The sequence below is a fragment of the Hyla sarda genome, chromosome 4 (genome assembly GCF_029499605.1).
Source record: "Hyla sarda isolate aHylSar1 chromosome 4, aHylSar1.hap1, whole genome shotgun sequence".
Classification (NCBI taxonomy): Eukaryota; Metazoa; Chordata; class Amphibia; order Anura; family Hylidae; genus Hyla; species Hyla sarda.
Window position 1 is genome coordinate 164,271,888 of NC_079192.1, and position 24,280 is coordinate 164,296,167.

Here is a 24,280-nt window from a genome sequence, read left to right on the forward strand (position 1 = left end):
TTTTCTTCTACTTTGTCTTGCGATATACAGCTTCTTGAGCCTTGCACAGCCTGTGCACCACCAGTTTCTCTAGCACCAGCAGGTGACTGTGCCTCTACGACTACGCTGGTCAGAGGAAGATTAAGGTGAGGGGTGTATCCGGGACAGCAGCAGTGCCAGCTGACACTTCTACATTGTACAAGTGCAGGATAGGTTTGCTATCTGTATTTGTTCCAGCTCTGGACAGTTCCTGACATGGACAGAGGTGTCAGCAGAGAGCACTGTGGTCAGACAGAAAGGAAATTCAAAAAGAAAAGAACTTCCTGTGGAGCAAACAGCAGCTGATAAGTACTGGAAGGATTAAGATTTTTAAATAGAAGTAATTTACAAATCTGTTTAACTTTCTTGCACCAGTTGATTAAAAAAAAATGTACCCCTTTAAAGCAAAGCAGGAACTAAAGATGGTTTGTGTGGAAATGGATACTGCTCCGTTGTTAACCATATGCTGCTTATAATAAAACCTATTTTCATGTTTAAAAAGGATGGATATAATATGACGCATGCAATAAAAGCTATGATTGAATTCACTCATGCCAGTTTCCTGTTTTTAGAACACCTGTGCTGATATGGGAATACTGGGGACAGACTACACCCTCCGACCTGGACATGCTATTTTTTGTCTTTTGGTGGCTAGTTCAGTAATACTTGGTTTTAGTTACCTGAGTGAAATGTATCAAAGGATTGAACTTCAGGTAAGTAACCATGCATCTCTGCACATATTCCCTCCTGTAACTGCAATGTAGAATATTCCAAAGATAGTTACTTAAGCATATATATATATATATATATATATATATATATATTCACAAGGCTTCACAACAGAAAGTGAAGTGCTGGCACTGCTCTCCCTCTATATATTCTCCCTTAAACAGTCTGTGTGCGTACTCTAGCTAGCAGCGTATCTTCATGTGGTGGTGCTCATGTACTGCGATAGTGATAGGATGAATGCAAATCCAAATAATTAAGAAGAAAGTACAGGCAACTCACCACGTTGTAGTAACTTCGTGTTTATTGCTGGGACATGCAGGTAAAGCGGCTCCACGCCACACCGGGATGCCGAACACTAGTGCGTTAACCGATGACCGAGGTCAACGGTTAACGCACTAGTGTTCGGCATCCCGGTGTGGCGTGGAGCCGCTTTACCTGCATGTCCCAGCAATAAACACGAAGTTACTACAACGTGGTGAGTTGCCTGTACTTTCTTCTTAATTATTTGGATATATATATATATATATATATATATATACATATACACACACAAATAATAAACCCCTAGACATATGTAGATACAGTGGCAGGCATGCATTAAATGCGATCTGTAGGCGAGTTGTCACTACTATCTTAAAAATAATAGTGGTTCCATTCTTTACAAGATAATTTGTAAGGGGCTATATATACTCCTTCCTATTAATATTTCACAAGTACTGGTGGATTGGTATAGCAAGTGATGAATGAGGTGGTCCATGGCTAGCACCCCCCCCATGAAAATTAGTGGTTGTAAATTAAAGGTGTATACACCTTATCCCCTATCCAAAGGATAGGGGATTTGATGTCTGATCGCCGGGGGCCCGCCGCTGGGACCCCCCTCGATCTCCGTGCAGCATCCGCATTCTAAGCGGTGCTGCGTCTCCAGTCTCAGAAATCTCTTTGTTTCTGGGACGTGATGTCCCCACATGCCCCCTCGTGATGTCCTGCCATGCCCCCTCCATTCATGTCTATGGGAGGGGGCGTGACAGCCATCACGCTCCATCCCATAGGCATGAATGAAAGGGGCATCATGAGGGGGTGTGGTGTGATGCAAATGTTGTGATCACAAATGTCTTTCTGTGTGACATCAATGTGACATTATAACAGTGTTTCCATCAGGTAAACTGTTTTGACATCAAAACTCTGCTTCTATCCGGTAATCCAGCACAAATTTAGACAGTAAGCTGGTGATACTTCTGAAAGGCTGGATGGATTTACTGGGCCAGGTGCAGAACACCCAGCCAAGAGAATCTACTGACAGTAAGCAAATGGTGCATAAAGTATCACTGTCTTACTGTAACAGTACAAGTGGTAGGGACTCCAGTCAAATGACAGGAGTCCCAGTCCCTGTGAAGCAGTTTGTATGTGGCACAGAGTACCACAAAAACTACTGTACAGACTGCTGCGGCCCTAAGATGTTGAGCCATTGCCATATATTTGAAGGTGACTGCATCTGTAACCTACTGTGTGTTTCAGCTAGGTAAGCTGCTGCGACATCATTATTGTGTTTCCATCAGGTTACAGCTGTGACATCACAACTAGTTTACGTCTTATAAACTACTGTGATATGATACAATTATTTGAGTCAGGTCACGTAATGTTACATTACAAAACTTTCTCCAGTAAGTTGCTGTAACATCAGAGGTGAGCTTTAGGGAGGGATATCACACTGTGTAGGTGCATACTATTGGACATCAGCATATTCTTATCAACTAACAGGGTGGTCATCTATCATTGCTAAAAGGGTAGTTAATGTGAACTTCAGGATGAGGGAGAGAAGATCAGCTGTAACGCGTGAAAGTTTGTTTTCACATATTTCCTAAAGACTTATTTCGAGACTCATCAAGACTTGTACTGAGGAAAAGGTGACCCATAGCGACCAATCAGACTTATTTATTTATTTTTCAGAGGCCTTTTCAAATTAAGGAAGCAATCTGATTGGCAACTATTTGCAACTGGTCCACTTTTTGTCTGCACAAGTTTTAATGAATCTCCCCCTTAGACTGCAAGCACTAACTTCAAAGGTGATATGTAGAATGTTCAACCAACACAGCTTCACATTAAAGTGCTCTCTATGAGCAGGGGAGGGGTAAGATGCAGCCAGACAGCTCTGGCAGTGGCTTCTCTCTTCCTAACAATAGGGTTGGGCATTAAAAATCCAAAACACTTGACCTTCTCTCCACCAAGATCATTTGAAGGAGGAGAATCAGGAGGATGCTATACCTTAGAGGGTGGTAACAGTTTCGGAAAACTTTAGTTTATGTTGTATAGGCACCTTTTCCTTGTAAAACTTTCTAAATGTAATGTGTCATTTAAAGAGGTACTCTGGTGGAAAACAAATGTTTTCAAATATACTGCTGCCGGAAAGTTAATCAGATTTTTAAATTACTTCTATATAAAAACCTTACGTCTTCCAGTACTTATCAGCTGCTGTATGCTCCAAAACATCTGAGAGAGTTTTGTAGTTCTTTCCAGTCTGACCATAGTGCTCTCTGCTGACACCTCTGTCTGTGTCAAGAACTGTCCAGAATAGGAGTAAATCACTATAGCAAACCTCTCCTGCTCTGAACAGTTCTTGACACGGACAGAGGTGTCAGCAGAGAGCACTGTGGTCAGACTGGAAAGAAATACACAACTTTCTTTAGAAAATACAGCAGCGAATAACTATTGGAAGGATTAAGATTTTTAAATAGAAATAATTTACAAATGTGTTTATATTTCTGGCACCAGTTGTTTGGCAACATTTTCACAACAATAACATCAACCCTTAAAAACTTTGTTAAAAGCATCATACAAAATGCCACAAACATTTTTATTTTCCTTGCCTATGAGGTGTACCTTTTTTAATTTTTTTATGATGACTTAGCCCTAACAAAGTTTGTTTTTGTTTTTTTGTTTTATAACAGCGATGTCAAATTTATAGGATTTTTTTGGTTGTTTGATTTAGTAGTTTGGCACAATAGAAACACTTTTTATTGAAAAAATAAAAGAAAAAAATGTGTCATGTATCTTCCATCAAGATACATGGAGGGGACGTGTTGACTCTGTGCGGTGGTTGACACTGCATTGTGCATGGAGCAGTGGTTGCTCTGTGCTTGAGGAGATCTGGGGTGCTGGGCAGGAGATTGGGGGGGTCCCAGCGGTCATACCCCCCACGATCAGACACTTATTCCCTATTCTGTGAATAGAGGATAAAAGGTTCGGTATCAGAGTTCCCCTTTAACATGCAGAAAGATAGCGGATCCACAGAGGAATTCAGCAAAGTTTCCTTGTTGGATACTCTCAGTGTGTACGAACCCTAATAATGGGCCTGTCAGATTTTGGTTTCTTACGGGAAAGAGTTGTGCAAATGCAGGCACAACACAGAAAAGCATGCGTGAAAAGTTAACCATTCATTCAGTTCATCCATTCACTGCTTCACGGCTAGTCTCCACACATGGATTTCTCTAAACACCACTACTACATTCCAAAATGATGTCAACTTTTTTATTAAAGGGGTATGCCGGTGGAATATTTTTTTTTTTTAAATCAACTGGTGCCAGAAAGTTATACAGATTTGTAAATTACTTCTATTAAAAAATCTTAATCCTTAATCCTACTTATCAGCTGCTGTATGCTCCACATGAAGTTCTTTTCTTTTTGGATTACTTTTCAGTCTGACCACAGTGCTCTCTACTGACACCTCTGTCCATGTCAGAGCAGGAGAGGTTTGCTATGGGGATTTGCTCCTGCTCTGGACAGTTCCTGACATGGACAGAGGTGTCAGCAGAGAACACTGTGGTCAGACAGAAATGAAATATATATATATTAAAAAAAAAAGAACTGTAGTATAAAGCAGCTGATAAGTACTGGAAGGATTAAGATTTTTTTTAAATAAAAATAATTTACAAATCAGTTTAACTTTCTGGCACCAGTTGATTTAAAAAACAAATTCAGGTGTTTCCGGCATGGAAATCTGTTTCCCGTGTCCCCATGATGTTGTGATGTCTGACTCAAAAAACAAGTCCAAGGAGGGCCTGAATGTTCTGGAAAAATATAATATTACAGGTTATGGATACTACATTTATGGGGATAGAACGTTGATCCAGGGATTTATTCTGATCGCCAAATTGGGGTTTGGAAGGATTTCTTTTTCGTCATGGGGCAATTGGCATCAGCCTCATGCGGTGTTCTGCCTTTCTCTGGATCAACACAGTAGGGTCTTAGGTTGAACTCGATGGACTCTGGTCTTTTTTTCAACCTTACAAATTATGTTACCTGACAGGTTTACTTTCACTCTGAGCCACATTCCTTCAGAACCCTGCCATGCATATCCAGTATATTTGCTTTTCTCAATCTGTAGGAGAATATATACAATAATCACCAAAAATCACTCAGCAAAGCAGTGTATGGAGCATATAAGTATATATAGAGCAGAGTTTCCCAACCAGGGTGCCTCCAGATGTTGCAAAACTACAACTCCCAGCATGCCCGGACAGCCTTTGGCTGTCCGGGCATGCTGGGAGTTGTAGTTTTGCAACATCTGGAGGCACCCTGGTTGGGAAACACTGGTATAGAGCATATAAGTGGTTTATAGCGTCACAGATCTGAAGTGGTAGAATTCACTGTTCTGTCAAGACAATATTGGTTAAACATTCACCATCACTTGTGACTATATAGAGGATAAGTAACCTTTGTCTAGTATTTATTTATACGTTTCCTTGTCTTTTGTACAAAAGTCATAGTAAGCTTCCTGATTCTTTACATCTACATGAAAAAGCTCAAAAAAGCTAACTCTGTTAGGCACTTAGCAACCTATTAGTAACAAAGCTTTTATTGTTACATACTATATTTATGATGCTCCTGTAGCATTTTTGCAAAGCTTGCAAATATGTTGGATTAAAGGGGTACTCAGCCCCTAGACATCTTATCCCCTGTCCAAAGGATAGGGGATAAGATGTCTGATCGCGGGGGTCCCGCTGCTGGGGGGACCACCGCGATCTCGGCTGCGGTGCCCAAGGCATCAGATGCATGGAGCGATCTTCTCTCCGTGCTGGATGACTGGTGATGTGGGACGGAGGCTCGTGACGTCACAGTCATGCTCCGCTTGTGACGTCACGCGTCATTGAGGGCGTGCTCAATGCATTGAGGGCGTGCTCGTGATGTCACAAATGGGGCACGGCCGTGATGTCACAAGCCTCTGGCGCTGCACCCGATGCTCTAAAGGAACGCTGGACGCAGCAGGGAGGTCCTTTGGATAGGGGATAAGATGTCTAGGGGTAGAGTACCCCTTTAAGTGGTTAGAATCACAACAAGCCATTTATGTAAAAACATTTGGCCTTGTCAACAATTATGATCGCTGCAAGTGAGAACCATCTCTGTGTCACTTACCTGCAGGAGCAGCCCTGTACTCTTTACCATACGGTGAATGGTGTCAATTTTAAATCCAAGGAGCAACAAAAAAAAAAAGTGGTATCCAGCTTCCAGTAAAAAAAAAAATGGCTAAAATGAATCCATTATTCAATCCGTGTTAAAATGCAAACATACAAAAACACATTTCACTCTAAAAAGCAGTGAAACGCAGATTCTGCGCCCTTAACCGGAATTGTGGCATGAAATGACATCAGTCATGCAGGGGCTGCTGGATGCATCACAAGAGGAAATGTGAGAACATGTCACATGGCTGCCACTGGGAGACAAGAGATCCATCTCTATAAACATGCTGTTACGCCGAGCGCTCCGGGTCCCTGCTCCTCCCCGGAGCGCTCGCGGCGTTCTCCTCTCTGCAGCGACTGCACTGACACTGACGACGGGGATGCGATTCGCATAGCGGGACGCGCCCGCTCGCGAATCGCATCCCAAGCCACTTACCTGTCCCGGTCCCCGGCTGTCACGTTCTGGCGCGCGCAGCTCCGCTCTCTAGGGCGCGCGCGCCAGCTCTCTAAGATTTAAAGGGCCAGTGCACCAATGATTGGTGCCTGGCCCAATCAGTCTAATTAGCTTCCACCTGCTCCCTGTCCATATAACCTCACTTCCCCTTCACTGCTTTGCCGGATCTTGTTGCCTTGTGCCAGAGAAAGCGTTTAGTGTATGTCCCAAGCCTGTGTTCCAGACCTTCTGCTGTTGCCCCTGACTACGAACCTTGCTGCCTGCCCTGACCTTCTGCTACGTCCGACCTTGCTCTTGCCTTGTCCTTTTGTACCGCGCCTGTCTCAGCAGTCAGAGAGGTTGAGCCGTTACCGGTGGATACGACCTGGTAGCTACCGCCGCAGCAAGACCATCCCGCTTTGCGGCGGGCTCTGGTGAATACCAGTAGCAACTTAGAACCGGTCCACCGGTACGGTCCACGCCAATCCCTCTCTGACACAGAGGATCTACCTCCAGCCTGCCGAATCATAACACATGCTGGGGGCATGTAGGCATCACATGATCGTAGTGACGTACCAGAAATTGGGAGACCCACAGTCACATGATCGGACTGGAAACATAAGTGAAAATAAAAATGCCAGCACATCCTTGACTACAAGGGTTCATTCACACGCTCTTTGTTTTTGCGGGTTTTCCGCTGCGTATTTGAAAGGGTGCGGGCTCTTCTCGACTATCCGCAGCAGATTTTCCACGGAGGAATTTACGCTGCGGAAAATCTGGCGCAAGCCCCATTGAAGTCAGTAGGCACTGCGGCAGATTTTCCGCAGCGTGAATTCTGCCACAGAAAATCTTCTATGGACAGCCGAGAAGAGCCCGCCCCTTTCAAATACGCAGCAGAAAACCCAAAAAAACTAAGAGCGCGTGAACGCACCCTGAGAGAGAAAACTTCCAGGCAAAAAGGTTTACATATCTATTATATACCACACAACAATTGGTTCATAAATAGAAGCACATTGATAACTCAGGTTTCAAATGGCAGGGAATATGCAAAGCATACATGTCATCTGCGTCAATACAGAAGTAAGACAGATACGAATCATAATATAGAAAAACTGTACACACAATATTAACCCCTTAGGCACAAAGCCAATTTTCACCTTAAAGGGGTACTCTGGTGGAAAACTTTTTTTTAATCAACTGGTGCCAGAAAGTTAAACAGATTGGTAAATTGCTTCTATTAAAAAATCTTAATCCTTCCTGTACTTATTAGCTGCTGAATACTACAGAGGAAATTATTTTCTTTTTGGAACACAGTCCTCTCTGCTGACATCTTTGTCCATTTTAGGAACTGTCCAGAGCAGCATATGTTTTCTATGGAGATTTTCTCCTACTCTGGACAGTTCCTAAAATGGACAGAGAGGTCAGCAGAGAGCACTGTGGTCATGATGTCAGCAGAGAGCTCTGTGTTCCAAAAAGAAAAGAATTTCCTCTGCAGTATTCAGCAGCTAATAAGTACTAGAAGGATTAAGATTTTTTAATAGAAGTAATTCACAAATCTGTTTAATTTTCTCACACCAGCTGATTAAAAAAAAAAGTGTTAATCCTTTTTTTTTTGCTTTTTATGGTAAAATGTGGAAAAAGGCGCCATTTACATTTTTTTTGTAGGGGGTTCATAATGTTTTTTAAACTTTTTTTTACTATCTTTTTACACTTTTTATGTCCCCATAGAGGACTGTTTATAACAATCAATAGATTGCTAAAACTATTCAGCATATGCATAGCACTGGTTAGTATTATCGGCAATCTACTTCTCTGGTCTGCTGAAAGGCAGGCCAGAGAAGAAGATGCCGGGAGAGCTGTGGAGGAAGGTGAGGGGATCTCCATCTGCCATGGGTGATCTGATTATCCATTAGAATGCTCTGGTGCTCGTGTCATGTACAGGACATGAATGTACGTGCTGGTGCATTAAGTACTAGGACACCTGGACGTACAGTCATTAAGGGGTTAAAACATCCCAACATAGTGCCACATAAGAGTGCCTTTGTCAACATTGAAAGCTTGAAATATTTTTTTCCACCTCTACTGATCTATAGTGTTATAAACAATTGTATTCACCCCAAGTCTTCTTTTTTTATAGATTTTTTGTTTGTATTTTCTTTTTTTCTTTTATAGAGGTTTTCAGAACTATAGAAGGATCTTGTTTAGCCTAAGGGAAAAAATGTAGCATGAGTTTGTGTGACGCCACCGCCTTAATACAAGTAATGCTACATAAGTAATTTACCTTTTGTTTTCACCGCTTTCAGGAAAAGCTGGAAAGACAGACACAACATATTGTAGCAGAGAGATCGGTTATACAGCACAAGGCATCGCTACTCCAAACTCAGATAGAAAATAGGAATAAAGAGATGAAGAGGCTGCAGGATATACATACAATCCAAACTGATGAGCAAAGATCAATTTGTGAAAAAGAAAGGGTAACTAAGAAACTGTTTATTCACATTGTACTGTAATTGTCAGCAATGTATTCTAAAGCAGGGGTTCTCAACCGGTGTTATGCGTACCCCTAGGGGTAAGCCACCGGCGGTGTGGGGGTACGCAGTGCGCTGACAAATACCGGCCATGCATTGGCCAGTATTTGTCAGCGCATTGCTGAATGCGGCATTGTCAGCGCATTGCGGAATAGCCGTGGCAGCTCTCAGTAAAGTATCGAGGCCACAGCTCCGGCCGCGGCTACTTTACGAGAGCTACGTGGTTACTGGGGAGACGTGTGAAATCCCCTGATGTCGTGCAGAGGTGCCACACAGAGCAGGAGGACGTCACCCTTCTGTGTGGTGCCGAACAGGACTCCGGGAACGGGACTCTGGGACCTGTACAAGCCGGGTAATGTAAAAAAAAAAAAAAGTAAAAACTATACTGTATACAGTATATATATATATATATATATATATATATATATATATATATATATATATATATATTAGCCCAGGGGGATCGGAGGGGGGATGGGTGGGGGTAGAGAAATAATGGCACAATGGCATTAAGATGGAGGGGGAGAGAGGGATAATGGCAAAATCAGAGGGAGGGGGGAATTATGGCACAGGGGGATTAAGATGGGGGGGTAATGATGCCCCCCTCCATCTTTATCCCCTTGTGCCATAATTCCCCCCTCCCTCTGATTCCCTTTTGCCGTATTGGATAATAATGGCCCAAGAGGATTAAGATGGCGGGGGGAATAATAGCAAAAGGGGATCAGAGGGAGGGGGGAATAATGGCACAAGGGGATAAAGATGTAAGGGGGAATAATGGCACAAGGGGATTATGTACCACATGAGTATAAAGGTAAGCACATGCCTTTTGTCTGCGGGTACCCCTCGCGCATAAGTTCCATGCAAATTTACACACAAGGGGTACCCACGGACATACTTACAGCCTTTGGGGGTACAGTCGCCAAAAAGGTTGAGAACCACTGTTCTAAAGGGATTATCCCAAGATTATAAATCATCACCTATGAAAAGGGTAAGTGCTGAACTTGGCTATCTTCAACAGTCCCATAGCAATTGAATGGAGCAGCAGTTAAAGAAGCATTCCAGGACATTTTTTTCTTTTATAGTGCAGCATTGGCTATTATAAGAGAATAATAACCAGACAGAGGGGGTGGAATGTTATTGTTTCAGCTAATTATCTTATTAGGCCCCTTTCACACTGACGTTGTGCCCCGTCACAAACGTCCGTCAGGCACCTTTTTTTTTGCGTCTTTACAGAGGTTTTTTTTTTCATGGGGCACAATGGGAAACAATGGGTCCAGACAGATCCCATTTACTATTATGGGGTCCATCGGGCGCTGTTGTTTTTTGATGGGTGTAGCGGGAGGAATAAATGTTGCATGATGTATTTTTTCTCCCGCTATTCTCCCCAGGTTCTCCAACGGACATCACACTGCCGTGTCACAATGGCAGTGTGAAAGAAGCCTTACAATGCTGGTGTTAGAATTCAGCCAGGTGAACTCATTAGACTCATAAGTTGGTTAAGGCCAGTTCACTATGTGCAGTTTTCATGTGTTTTCTTATTAAAAGTGTGTTTTTTAGAGAAATATTGCTATTTAACCTAGTTGAATATGCGTGCTGCCACACCATTTAATATCTAGGGGACTGCCAGAAAGAATCTGAGTACAGGGCTTGGCTATCTTTATTAGTCCAAGTTGAATAGAGCAGAAACGGGCATGCATGGTGACTCAGCTTTCTATTCTTATTATATGTGGGGGTCTCTGTGGCCCCCATCGATCATGAAAGTGATAGGTGAAAATTATGTTCATGGTCCAAATCCTTTAGGCAGAACTTTAGCAGAACTATATTTGTCCTTCCCGCATATTAGGCACTACTAGGAATAGCTGCCTCAATATGAAACATAACATCATGGAAGATAGTCTTGACCATTGTACCCTTTCTTCTGAAAATCATTATTCATGGAGAGCTATAAATTACGCATAAAAGACATCAAAATGTGATTCACTGACATTAGTAGAATGTGAGCATCTGAGCCCTACTACACTGCTCAAAAAAATAAAGGCAACACTAAGATAACACATCCTAGATCTGAATGAATGAACTAATTGTATGAAATACTTTCATCTTTACATAGATGAATCTGCTGACAACAAAATCACACAACAATTATCAATGGAAATCAAATTTATCAACCTATGGAGGTCTGGATATGGAGTCACACTCAGAATCAAAGTGGAAAACCACACTACAGGCTGATCCAACTTTGATGTAATGTCCTTAAAACAAGTCAAAATGAGGCTCAGTAGTATGTGCGGCCTCCCCGTGCCCGTATGACCTCCCTACAGTGCCTGGGCATGCTCCTGATGAGGTGGTGGATGGTCTCCTGAGGGATGTCCTCCCAGACCTGGACTAAAGCATCCACCAACTCCTGGACAGTCTGTGGTGAAATGTGACGTTGGTGGATGGAGCGAGACATGATGTTCCAGATGTGCTCAATTGGATTCAGGTCTGGGGAACGGGCTGGCCAGTCCATAGCATCAATGCCTTCCTCTTGCAGGAACTGCTAACACACTCCAGCCACATGAGGTCTAGCATTGTCTTGCATTAGGAGGAACCCAGGGCCAACAGCACCAGCATATCGTCTCACAAGGGGTCTGAGGATCTCATCTCGGTACCTACTGGCAGTCTGCTACCTCTGGCAAGCACAGGGATGGCCGTGCGGCCCCCCCAAAGAAATGCCACCCCACACCATTACTGACCCACCGCCAAACCGGTCAGGCTGGAGGATGTTGCAGGTATCAGAACATTCTCCACAACGTCTCCAGACTCTGTCATGTCTGTCACACGTGCTCAGTGTGAACCTGCTTTCATCTGTGAAGAGCACAGGGCGGCAGTGGCGAATTTGCCAATCTTGGTGTTCTCTGGCAAATAACAACAAAGACGTGGTCTCAAATAGCAGGAGGTGCTCATCCCCAAATGCAATTGTGCATTTATACTGGGGGAGCAGATCCTGCCCTTGTGGTCTGTTGCTAGGGGCGATCTCCAGCATAAAAATGCATACAATGGAGGATGCCTGCAGCAGACAACAAGTGCCACAATGGCATCCTACACCAGATAAACGGTGTGGATGTACAACAATTAGAATAATACAATACAGGAATTTAAGTGCACTACTGTGGTAGATGTAAACACTGACATTGGCTAACCCTCAAAACTGATGTTAAAATTGAGACATTAGCCAGTATATCCTTATATGAAGGACATACCTGTGCCCGCACACCAACCCCAAGGTTTCTCAAGTGGCACGGGACCTAACAATAACCTACCTGTACCGTGTGAGCAATACCAGGTGCCAGTGGGCAATTACAGCAGCATTACATCCGACTCACAGCCTGCTCCCAGGTTACCTCCAGTGTGGCTGGGCACACATACAACGGGAGGAGGGAGGCAGACTGCGTCTCATGCTACCACTAGAGTGAAAGCACTGCCAGTATTCAAAAGTGACCAAAACATCAGCCAGGAAGCATAGGAACTGAGAAGTGGTCCGTGGTCACCACCTGCAGAACAACTCCTTTATTGGGAGCGTCTTGCTAATTGTCTAGAATTTCCACCTGTTGTCTGTTCCATTTGCACAACAGCATATGAAATTCCTGGGAGGACAGTGTGATTTCACAGAAGTGTGATTGACTTGGAGTTACATTGTGTTGTTTAAGTGTTCCCTTTATTTTTTTGAGCAGTGTATGAGACTTTTAATGCCATTTGCAATCATTACCTGTCCACTAATAGAATTCCTGACATATACCAAATGGGACTGGGCTATTCTCCTCATGGAGAAATCCTTGACCAATGTCAACAGGATTCTCACCAGCCAAGCCAGCGCACCCTGCTCTGTTCTGTAGAGTGGCAACACCCCCAAAACATTGCTGTCTGCAGATGGGTACTCCCGGCTTCTGGAGGGACTTCTGACTTGGCATAGATTCCCAGTTAGTGTCTAAAACTCTGTAGTTGTAGTGAAACACTGATGTTAAAGAGGTTATTCAGTATGTAAAAACTTATCCCCTATCTGTTGGACAAGGGATGAGTGTTGGACCCCCTGCAATCTCCTGCACATCAACCCGACTCTTTGCATGAATAAGGTGTGCCAACCACGGCACAAAGCTGCCGTCAACATGTGCCCTGCCATAGAAATACATGGCTGCAGCTTAGTGTCGTGAAAGACACACAGAAAGGGGAATAAGTACTGGATAACTCCTTTAAGGGAAAAAAAAACTACCTGAAAAGGTGGTGTGCTTAAAGGGGTACTCCACCCCTAGACATCTTATCCCTATACAAAGGATAGGGGATAAGATGTCTGATTGCGGGGGTCCCGCCACTGGAGACCCCCGTGATCTCGGCTGCGGCACCCAAGACATCCGGTGCATGGAGCGAACTGCGCTCCATGCCAGATGACTGGCAATGCCAGATGGAGGCTCGAAACGTCATGGTCACACCCCGCTCAAGATGTCATGGCCACTCCTTTGGATAGGGGATGAGATAACATAGGAGCAGAATACCCCTTTAAGATGTTTTGCATATCCTTTATTGCTATATAAATATAAGAAATACACCATCTAAATTAGGTCTGTCACATATCAACAGCACATAGGCACGCACGCCTGATTTTCAGATATGTACACTTTTTCATTATTTGTAACTTGGAATATTAAATATTCTCTCCCAGGCTGATCTGCTACATAATCTTTCAACAAAGGATGATGCAACTGCAGAATTACAAAGTAAGATTTATCTTCCATTATGGATTCAGGCATGCTTATGTTATATATAGTGAAATGTTATAAAAATGTATTTTAGGCACAACAGCTATTTTCCAACCAATCTGTGATATCTTTATATATGTCCGTGCTTCTCAAACTGTGAGGTGGGTCCTAGTTGTTGGTTAGACATAGCTGGGGAGACAGTTTAACGAAAAAAGTAACTATAAGCTGCCTAGTCCTTTCCCTGGCTAAACAATATCTAGGTTAGCAACGTTAATCACTCATTTTGTACTTGTTCTAATGCTATATATAATTTGGGAGACAAATGGAAGGTAGACCTTTTTTTTTTTCATTTTTGGGCCTTTACTAGGCATCACTATGGTCAATTTCATGAGGCTCCAGTAGAAAAAGTTTTAGAAGCCCGGATGTATATACAACTATATTATTAGGTAAAAAAATTACCTTAACCTTAATGCAAATATTACGGTATATGTGTTTGAGGAGTTCAGTGAACATGTAAGCAGCTAAGCAAGGGTTAAAAAAAAGCCCATGGTTAGATATTGCTTCTCATCAGGATTCTGGACATACATTTTTTTTATTTTAAATCTTTAATAGAAGTAATTTACAAATCTGTTTTAACTTTCTGGCACCAGTTGATTTAAAAAACAAAGGTTTTCCACTGGAAATTTTTTAAATCAACTGGTGGCAGAAAGATAAACAGATTTGTTAATCAATTCTATATAAGAATCTTAATTCTTCCAGTACTTATCAGCTGCTGTATGCTCCAAAGGAAGTTATTTTCTTTTTGAATTTCTTTTCTGTCTGACCACAGTGCTCTCTGCTGACACCTCTGTTCGTGTCAGGAACTGTCCAGAGCAGGAGAGGTTTACTATGGAGATTTTTTTCCTGCTCTGGACTGTTACTAAAATGGAAAAGGTGTCAGCAGAGAGCACTGTGGTCAGAAAGAAAAGAAATTCAAAAAGAAAAGAACTTCCTGTGCAGCATACAACAGCTCATAAGTACTGGAAGGATTAAGATTTTTAAATAGAAGTAATTTTCAAGTCTGTTTAACTTCCTGACACCAGTTGATTTAAAAAAAAAATTCCAGTTGAGTACCCCTTTAAGGATTTTTATAAACTAACATCAGTAAAATGTTTTTTTTTATTTCAATTTTCACATCAGTATGATTACAATGATAGGCAATTTATATAGGTTTTGGTTTTTTACTACTTTTCAAAATGTGTAACTTTTTTTTATGTGACTGTGGGGAATCTATCGGTTCCCATGCCAGCCATGTACCTACATGCTGGCAGACATTACTAGCTGAGTGCTAAGCAATATAATAGAATGTTTTGGTATTAGCAATCTAATAATTGCTCATAATAGTTCCCTATAGAGATGTAAAAAAGAATATAAAATAATAAAAAAAAAAACATTTGATATTGCTTCATGTGGAACTGTATTAATATAACATTCATGATTCATGAAAATTGCTGATTTTTGGTCATATTGCATCCCAGAAAAAAATAAAATAAAAAGACATCTAAAAGTGACAGATCACAGCACAAAAATGAGCCCTCAAATACTCTCATAGACAGAAAAATATAAATGTAGTGGTCAGAATAGGGCAATTTTAACCACCCTGTTTTTTTGTTTTTTTAAACATTATTACATTAATACAAAAACTATATAAATATTGGTATCATTGTAATCTTATTTTCCACAAAATAAAGATAATATGTAAAAGGCACTGTGTAAAAATTAAAACCAAATCTCTTAAAGGGGTACTCCACTGGAAAACATTTTTTTAAATCCTTTTAATCAACTGGTGCCAGAAAGTTTAAACAGATTTGTAAATTACATCTATTAAAAAATCTTAATTCGTCCAGTACTTGTCAGCTGCTGTATGATCCACAGGAAGGTATTTTCTTTTGAATTTCCTTTCTGTCTGACCACAGTGCTCTTTGCTGACACCTCTGTCCATTTTAGGAACTGTCCAGAGTAGGATAGGTTTTCTAGGGATTTTCTCCTACTCTGGACAGTTCCTAAAATGGACAGAGGTGTCAGCAGAGAGCACTGTGGTCAGACAGAAAAGAAATATAAAAAGAATTGTATGTGCATGCCTGTGGATCATACAGCAGCTGATAAGTACTGGAAGGATAAAGACTTTTTAATAGAAATAATTTACAAATCTGTTTCACTTTCTGGCACCAGTTCATTTAAAAAAAAAAAAAGTTTTCCGGTGGAGTACCCCTTTAATTGGCTGGTTCCTCATGGCAAAATGGGCTGTGCCCTAAGGGGGTTAAACTTTTTGTAACACCAGAATAATCATTGTCATATATATATTTTACTATTTAGAGCAACTGTGATTTTCTTTTTACTTATTTCCATTGGCATGAATGTTGTGTCTACAAGCTGTACAAACATCAGAGTTTAATGACATCAAGAGGAGGTCAAGATTTTGTTAACCTGCAATGGAAATAGGCAGTAACTAAAAATCAACATTTCTTGAATAAGGAAAAGTCTGTTTAAAAAGTACATGCAACATTTTTACCAAATATTAGATATATAAATATGTTCTTGTTCTTCTTCTTAATGTGTACCTCTAATGGTTTTTACACAAATGACTATTGTGCAGCACTGTGCACTTTAACTATTTGTGTAAATCACTTTATTTTAAAATTTGGTGCTTAAAACATTTTCCCAGTTCCCTGCTGCTTTCTGCTTAATATTTCGATGCACTATAAATCAGAGTTTCCCGCTCCATCTCCACAGCACCCGTCCCCAATGTGAGATCTAGTGTAATGTGATTGTATGGCATCCATAGGCGTGTGCAGCCTATTGCATTAGGGTGTGCACCCTAAAGCACAAACTCACGCTGTGCGCGTGCATATATATATATGTATATATATACGCACACAGTTAGTATAGTTTCCCCACATTAGGTGCAGTATAGTTCCCCCACATTAGGTGCAGTATAAGTCCCGCCACATTAGGTGCAGTATAAGTCCCACCACATTAGGTTGGCAGTATAAGTCCCCGCACATTAGGTTGGCAGTACAGTTCCCCCACATTAGGTTTGCAATACAGTTCCCCCACATTAGGTTGGCAGCACAGTTCCCCCACATTAGGCGCAGTTCAGTTCCCCCACATTAGGTGCCACCTAATGTGGGGGAACTGTACTGCACCTAATGTGGGGGAACTGTACTGCACCTAATGAAGGGGAACTGTACTGCACCTAATGAGGGGGAACTGTACTGCACCTAATGTGGGGGAACTGTACTGCACCTAATGTGGGGGAACTGTACTGCACCTAATGTGGGGGAACTGTACTGCACCAGTACAGTTCCCCTACGTTAAGTGCAGTACAGTTCCCCCACATTATGTGCAGTACAGTTCCCCTACGTTATGTGCAGAACAGTTCCCCTACATTAGGTGCAGTATAGTTCCCCCACATTAGGTGCAGTATAGTTCCCCACATTAGGTGCAGTATAGTTCCCCACATTAGGTGCAGTATAGTTCCCCCACATTAGGTGCAGTATAGTTCCCCACATCAGGTGCAATATAGTTCCCCCACATTAGGTGCAGTATAGTTCCCCCACATTAGGTTGGCAGTACAGTTCCCCACATTAGGTTGGCAGTATAGTTCCCCACATTAGGTGCAGTATAGTTCCCCCACATTAGGTGCAGTATAAGTCCCTGCACATTAGGTTGGAAGTACAGTTCCCCCACATTAGGTTTGCAGTACAGTAGTGTTGCTCACGAATATTCGCAATTCGAATATTATTCGCGAATATCGCATATTCGCGAATTCGCAAATTTCGCGAATATAGCGCTATATATTCGTAATTATGAATATTCGTTTATTTTTTTATTTATTTTTTTCACAGTACACATCACAGTGATCATCCCTCTCTGCTTCCAGCTTGTGTGGTGTAAAGAAGGCTGTAATACTACTGTGTGAGACTGGCGTGCGAAAATTTGCATATGCGAAAATTAGCATATGCTATTTTTCGCGTATGCTAATTTTGTATATGCTAATATTCTCATAAGTTAATTTTCGCATACGCGAAAATAAAACGAGAATATAACGAATATGCGAATATTCGCGAATATATGACGAATATTCGTCCATATATTCGCGAATATTCGCGAATTCGAATATGGCCTATGCCGCTCAACACTACAGTACAGTTCCCCCACATTAGGTTGGCAGTACTGGCAGTACAGTTCCCCCACATTAGGTTGGCAGTACAGTTCCCCCACATTAGGTGCCACCTAATGTGGGGGAACTGTACTGCACCTAATGTGGGGTAACTGTACTGCACCTAATGAAGGGGAACTGTACTGCACCTAATGTGGGGGAACTGTACTGCACCTAATGTGGGGGAACTGTACTGCACCAGTACAGTTCCCCTATATTAAGTGCAGTACAGTTCCCCCACATTAGGCGTAGTATAGTTCACCACATTATGTGCAGTACAGTTCCCCTACATTAGGTGCAGTATAGTTCCCTCACATTAGGTGCAGTATAGTTCCCCCACATTAGGTGCAGTATAGTTCCCCCACATTAGGTTGGCAGTATAGTTCCCCACATTAGGTGCAGTATAGTTCCCCCACATTAGGTGCAGTATAGTTCCCCACATTAGGTGCAGTATACTTCCCCCACATTAGGTGCAGTACAGTTTCCCCACATTAGGTTGGCAGTATAGTTCCCCACATTAGGTTGGCAGTATAGTTCCCCACATTAGGTGCAGTATAGTTCCCCCCACATTAGGTGCAGTATAGTTCCCCCCACATTAGGTGCAGTACAGTTCCCCCATATTAGGTGCAGTACAGTTCCCCCACATTAGGTGCAGTACAGTTCCCCCACATTAGGTGCAGTATAGTTCCCCCACATTAGGTGCAGTATAGTTCCCCCACATTAGGTGCAGTATAGTTCCCCCACATTAGGTGCAGTATAGTTCCCCCACATTAGGTGCAGTATAGTTCCCCCACATTAGGTGCAGTATAGTTCCCCCACATTAGGTGCAGTATAGTTCCCCCACATTAGGTTGGCAGTATAGTTCCCACATTAGGTGCAGTATGTTCCCCCACATTAGGAGCGGTATAATTCGCCACATTAGGTGCAGTACAGTTCCCTACAAAAGCAAAATAGACATGGAGGCCACCAGCATCTGGGGGTGCTACCTTCCTACTGGCAGGAAGAGGGGGTTAATTTGAGGGTACTACCTTCTTACTGGGGGGGGGTTAATCTAGGGGTACCTGCCTACTAGGGGTCCCAGATTAACCCCCCCTCCCCCGGTAGGCCGGTAGTACCGAAGATTAACCCCCTCCCCCCAGCAGGCAGGTAGTACCCCCAGATTAACCTTCTCCCCTCAGCAGGCAGGTAGTAATCCCCCAGATTAACCCCCTCCCTCCAGCAGGCAGGTAGTACCCCCAGATTAACCCCCCCCCAGTAGGATGGTAGTACCCCCCCAGTTTAACCCCCTCTCCCCCCTGTAGGAATGCAGTACCCCCCAGATTAACCCTATCCCCCCACCCTGTTAGAAGGTAGTACCCCCCTGATGACCCCCTCCCCCCCAGTAGGATGGTAGTACCCCCCAGTTTAACCCTCTCTCCCCCCTGTAGGAATGCAATACCCCCCAGATTAACCCTATCCCCCCACCCTGTTAGAAGGTAGTACCCCCCTGATGACCCCCTCCCCCCCAGTAGGATGGTAGTACCCCCCAGTTTAACCCCCTCTCCCCCCTGTAGGAATGCAGTAGCCCCCAGATTAACCCTATCCCCCCACCCTGTTAGAAGGTAGTACCCCCCTGATGACCCCCTCCCCCCCAGTAGGATGGTAGCACCCCCCAGTTTAACCCCCTCTCCCCCCCTGTAGGAATGCAGTACCTCCTAGATTAACCCTATCCCCCCACCCTGTTAGAAGGTAGTACCCCCCTGATGACCCCCTCCCCCCAGTAGGATGGTAGTACCCCCCAGTATAACCCCCCTCTCCCCCCTGTAGGAATGCAGTACCCCCCAGATTAACCCTATCCCCCCACCCTGTTAGAAGGTAGTACCCCCCTGATGACCCCCTCCCCCCCAGTAGGATGGTAGTACCCCCCCCAGTTTAACCCCCTCTCCCCCCACTGTAGGAATGCAGTACCCCCCAGATTAACCCTATCCCCCACCCTGTTAGAAGGTAGTACCCCCCTGATGACCCCCTCCCCCCCAGTAGGATGGTAGTACCCCCCAGTTTAACCCCCTCTCCCCCCTGTAGGAATGCAGTACCCTCCAGATTAACCCTATCCCCCCACCCTGTTAGAAGGTAGTACCCCCCTGATGACCCCCTCCCCCCCCAGTAGGATGGTAGTACCCCCCAGTTTAACCCCCTCTCCCCCCCCTGTAGGAATGCAGTACCCCCCAGATTAACCCTATCCCCCACCCTGTTAGAAGGTAGTACCCCCCTGATGACCCCCTCCCCCCCCCCCAGTAGGATGGTAGTACCCCCCAGTTTAACCCCCTCTCCCCCCCTGTAGGAATGCAGTACCCCCCAGATTAACCCTATCCCCCACCCTGTTAGAAGGTAGTACCCCCCTGATGACCCCTCCCCCCCCCGTAGAATGGTAGTACCCCCCAGTTTAACCCTATCCCCCCCCTGTAGGAAGATAGTACGGTGCCCCCAGATTAACCCCCTCCCCCCAGACCCAGTAGGCAGGTTGAAATAACATTCACTCACTCAGCGCGGTAATCCTGCGAGCCGCGTACCGTCACGTCACGCTCTGGGGCCGGCGTCCTTGAATACAGCGTGACGTCCTGATGGTCATGTGACGGCAGTAACGTGACCGGACCAATTGAAGGTGAGCCAGAGCGGAGCGGGGCACAAACAGGAGCAGGAGGCAGCACTGTGCGGTGCGCCTGACGGACAGGCGCACCGCACACCGGGGGGGGGGCTGGGGTCTGGGCTGGTGAAGGACGGTCGGGCACAGATGGGGGGTGCTGCGGAGCGTCTTGGTGTCACCCGGTGCGGGCCGCACCCGGGTCGCAACGCCACTGGATTAGGGTGTGCCTGGGCACACCCGGCACACCCCGTGCGCACGCCTATGATGGCATCGGTTCTCATACTGGAGATTGGTACTATGGAGATGGAGCGGGAAGCTAAGTCTCATTGTGCCTAGGTATAGAAAGCAGGGATAGGGGAGAACGGCCCCCCATACAGGGATTTAGGTGCTGAATTTAAAATTCGTCATTTTCAAAAGGCACTACACAATTAGAGGCACATTTTAAAGTACCTCTCATGATCTTGTTAAATTGCCCCCATCATGATAAACCACCCCCTGCCTTTATTTTTATTTGTTTTCTACCTTGAAATTGCTCTGTATTTTCTGCTCAGTCTCAATCAGATTAACAGACTGGGAAAGGGTTGTTACCCAGTAGGTGTGACCTCATCTGAATTCATACACTGGAGAACTTCCTCCCTCACTCTGGTACACACAGCCTAGAGCAGTTCAGTGTGGGATGAACTATGATTGGCTAAGGCTGCACATACCCCTCTCAGCACTCCAGACTGCATTTCCTGATTTTGGACTTCTGAAAGGACAGTCTGTGCAAGAGATGGGGGGAAATGTGCTCTGGACAAGTAGGGAGACACCTAGTGGCAGCTTTTTTAAACACAAATAAAACCTAGATTTTTTTTTCTTTTAAACAAACCAGATTAGAAAGATTTTTTGTTTACCAAATTTTATTTGAAGGAGTCTAATAGCAATAACATTTTTAATGAGAGTGCCCGTTTCAGCATTTCTCATTGCTTAGGCAGATTTGATGCGCAGGATTTGTAACTGCCAATTAGAAGCTGTGCTCAGTCATTCAGTTTACATTGAAATCTTAAGCAGAAAATCATGTGCATCAAATCCTGCGCATCAAATCTGCGTACGTGTAAACATATCCTAAAGGGGTATTTAGCATATGTGCCTAGGCTTCTCCCCTGTAGCATCTATATCAGGGCTCCCATTCTGCGCTGAACTCCACTGACACTTTGCTTCCCAGAGCTGCAGACATTATGTCACATGCAAGTGTCAGAGGAGATCAGCAAAGACCAGGAGCCCAAATACCGGCCACTACAGGGGAGTGAAAGAGGTAAGAATAGGCTTTTTTAAATTTTACTATTCAGCCTGGGCACACACCTTACAACATTATTTTTTTTGCTGGACAACCCATTTAAAGGGGTATTCCAGCTTTAGACATTTTATCCCCTATTCCAAAGGACAGGGGATAAGAAGTCTGATCGTGGGGGGCCCGTTGCTGGGACCCCCCCCCCCCCTGCATCTCCAGGCACGGAAACCGGAAGTTTCCGGGACTAGAGACGTGCCGTAACGGCCCACCCCCCTCGTGATGTCACGTCACGCCCCCTGTGCTTGGGGATAAAATGTTTAAAGCTGGAATACCCCTTTAACTAACATTAATGCTGTCCTACCAGAGGTGGCAGAAAGTGTATGTGAATGTATATGAATGCATGTACAGTGAACGAAAAATTATTTGATGCTGATTTTATCACTAACAAAAAATTAACAGTTTATATTTTAATGGTAGGTTTGCTTGAACAGTGAGAGACAGAATAACAAAAAAAAAAACACACTTTAAATAAGTCATTAATTGATTTGCAATTTAGAGAGTGAAATAAGTATTTGATCCCCTATCAGTAAGATTTCTGGATCCCAGGCGTCTTTTATACAGTAACAAGCTGAGATTAGGAGCACTCTCTTAAAGGGATTGCTTCTAATCTCAGCTTGTTGCCTGTTAAAAGATATCTGTCCACAGCAATCAATCAGAATCCAAACTCTCTACCATGTGGAAGACCAAAGAGCTGTCCAAGGATATCAGGAACAACACTGTAGACTTGCACATGTCTGGTGCAATTATTGACAAATAATTATTCACAAATCACAAAATAGCTCTCTCTCTTGGCCAGGGGCTCCATGCAAGATCTCAATTAATGTAGATTCAATGATCATGAGAACAGTAAGGTATCAGCCCAAAACTACACAGGAAGATCTTGTGAATGATCTCATGGCAGCTGGGACCATAGTCACCAAGAAAACAATTAGTAACACACTCTGCCATGAAGGACTGAAATGGTGCAGCGCCAGCAAAGTCCCCTTGCTTAAGAAAGCACATCTACAGGCCCATCTGAAGTTTGCCAATGAATGATCATCTCAATAATTCAGAAAAGAACTCAGTGAAAGTGTTGTGGTCAGATATGCAAAATCAAGCTCTTTGGCATCAACTCAACTTGAAGGAGGAATGCTGACTTTGACCTCAAGAACACTATCCCCACTGTCAGACATGGAGGTGGAAACATTATGCCTGGCCAGGACAACTTCACTGCATCAAAGGTGCAATGGATGGGGCCATGTACCATCAAATCCTGGGTGAGAACCTCCTTCCTTCAGCATGTCCATGACCCAAAACACACAGCCAAGAAAACAAAGGAGAGGGTCAAGAAGAAGCACATTAAAGTCCAGGAAAGGCCTTGCCATTCTCCAGATCTTAATGTCATAGAAAATCTGTGGTGGGAGCTGAAAGATTGAGTTGCCTAACTCCAGCCTCAAAACCTTAAAGAGTACCTGTCATTAAAAAAACTTTTTATATGTTGCTAAGAAAGCTATTTTTAATAAGTTTCTAAATATATGTTATTTAAAAAAAAAGGTTTATTTCTATGTTTATTTTAACTTGGGAAAACCCACCACTAGGGGTCTCCCTACATGTCTCGGCCGCTAGATTTCGGACTCATGCTGGCCTGGCATGAGTCTGAAATCTGACTGCAGCCGGGACACGTGACGAGCACAGCGCTGCTCCCTGCCTGTCAATCAGACTGGCGGGAGCGAGCACTGTGCCCACAGCAGCTGCAAACATGGCCGGCTGGAGACAGGTGTCAGAGCTGTGGAAGAAGTTCTCACCTTCTTCCAGCTGGCCTGCAGCTTCTCCGCTGCTCCAGAATCCGTGAACCAGCATGAACTGAGGCTGGAAGCTGACCCCCTCCCCTCCTCACATCCTCCTGCCGGCAGCTCAGAGCTTTTTAAAGCTCTTAAATTTTTTTTAAAGGGGGGGGGGGGAGGTGTAGTTAGGGAACATAGCCCGAGTTTGTTTAGGAAAGTTTATTTAGCGACAGGTACTATTTAATGACTTGGAGAGGATCTGCAAAGAGAAGTGGGACAAATTCCCTCCTGAGATGCTAGCAAACCTTGTGGCCAAATACAGATAGTGTCTGACCTCAGTTATTGTCAAAAAGGGTTTTGCCATCATGTACGTAGTCATGTTTTGCAATGTCAGATACTTATTTCACTGAGAAAAATGCAAATCAAATTAGAACTTATTTGAAATGCGGTTTCTGTGATTTTTTGTTGT

At 43.8% G+C, this 24,280-nt stretch overlaps 1 protein-coding gene across 1 annotated transcript in view; it reads left to right on the plus strand.

Annotated features, from left to right (window-relative positions):
* The first annotated feature begins 2,386 nt into the window (after positions 1 to 2,386).
* Positions 2,387 to 24,280, plus strand: part of LOC130368630 (Golgi membrane protein 1-like) — a 39,352-nt gene continuing 17,458 nt past the window's right edge. Inside the window, exons 1-3 of the mRNA XM_056572569.1 lie at positions 2,387 to 2,430; positions 8,937 to 9,107; positions 13,858 to 13,912. Of these exons, the coding sequence (XP_056428544.1) occupies positions 9,039 to 9,107; positions 13,858 to 13,912 (124 nt within the window). The 5' untranslated portion in view covers positions 2,387 to 2,430; positions 8,937 to 9,038. The remainder of the gene's footprint in view (positions 2,431 to 8,936; positions 9,108 to 13,857; positions 13,913 to 24,280) is intronic.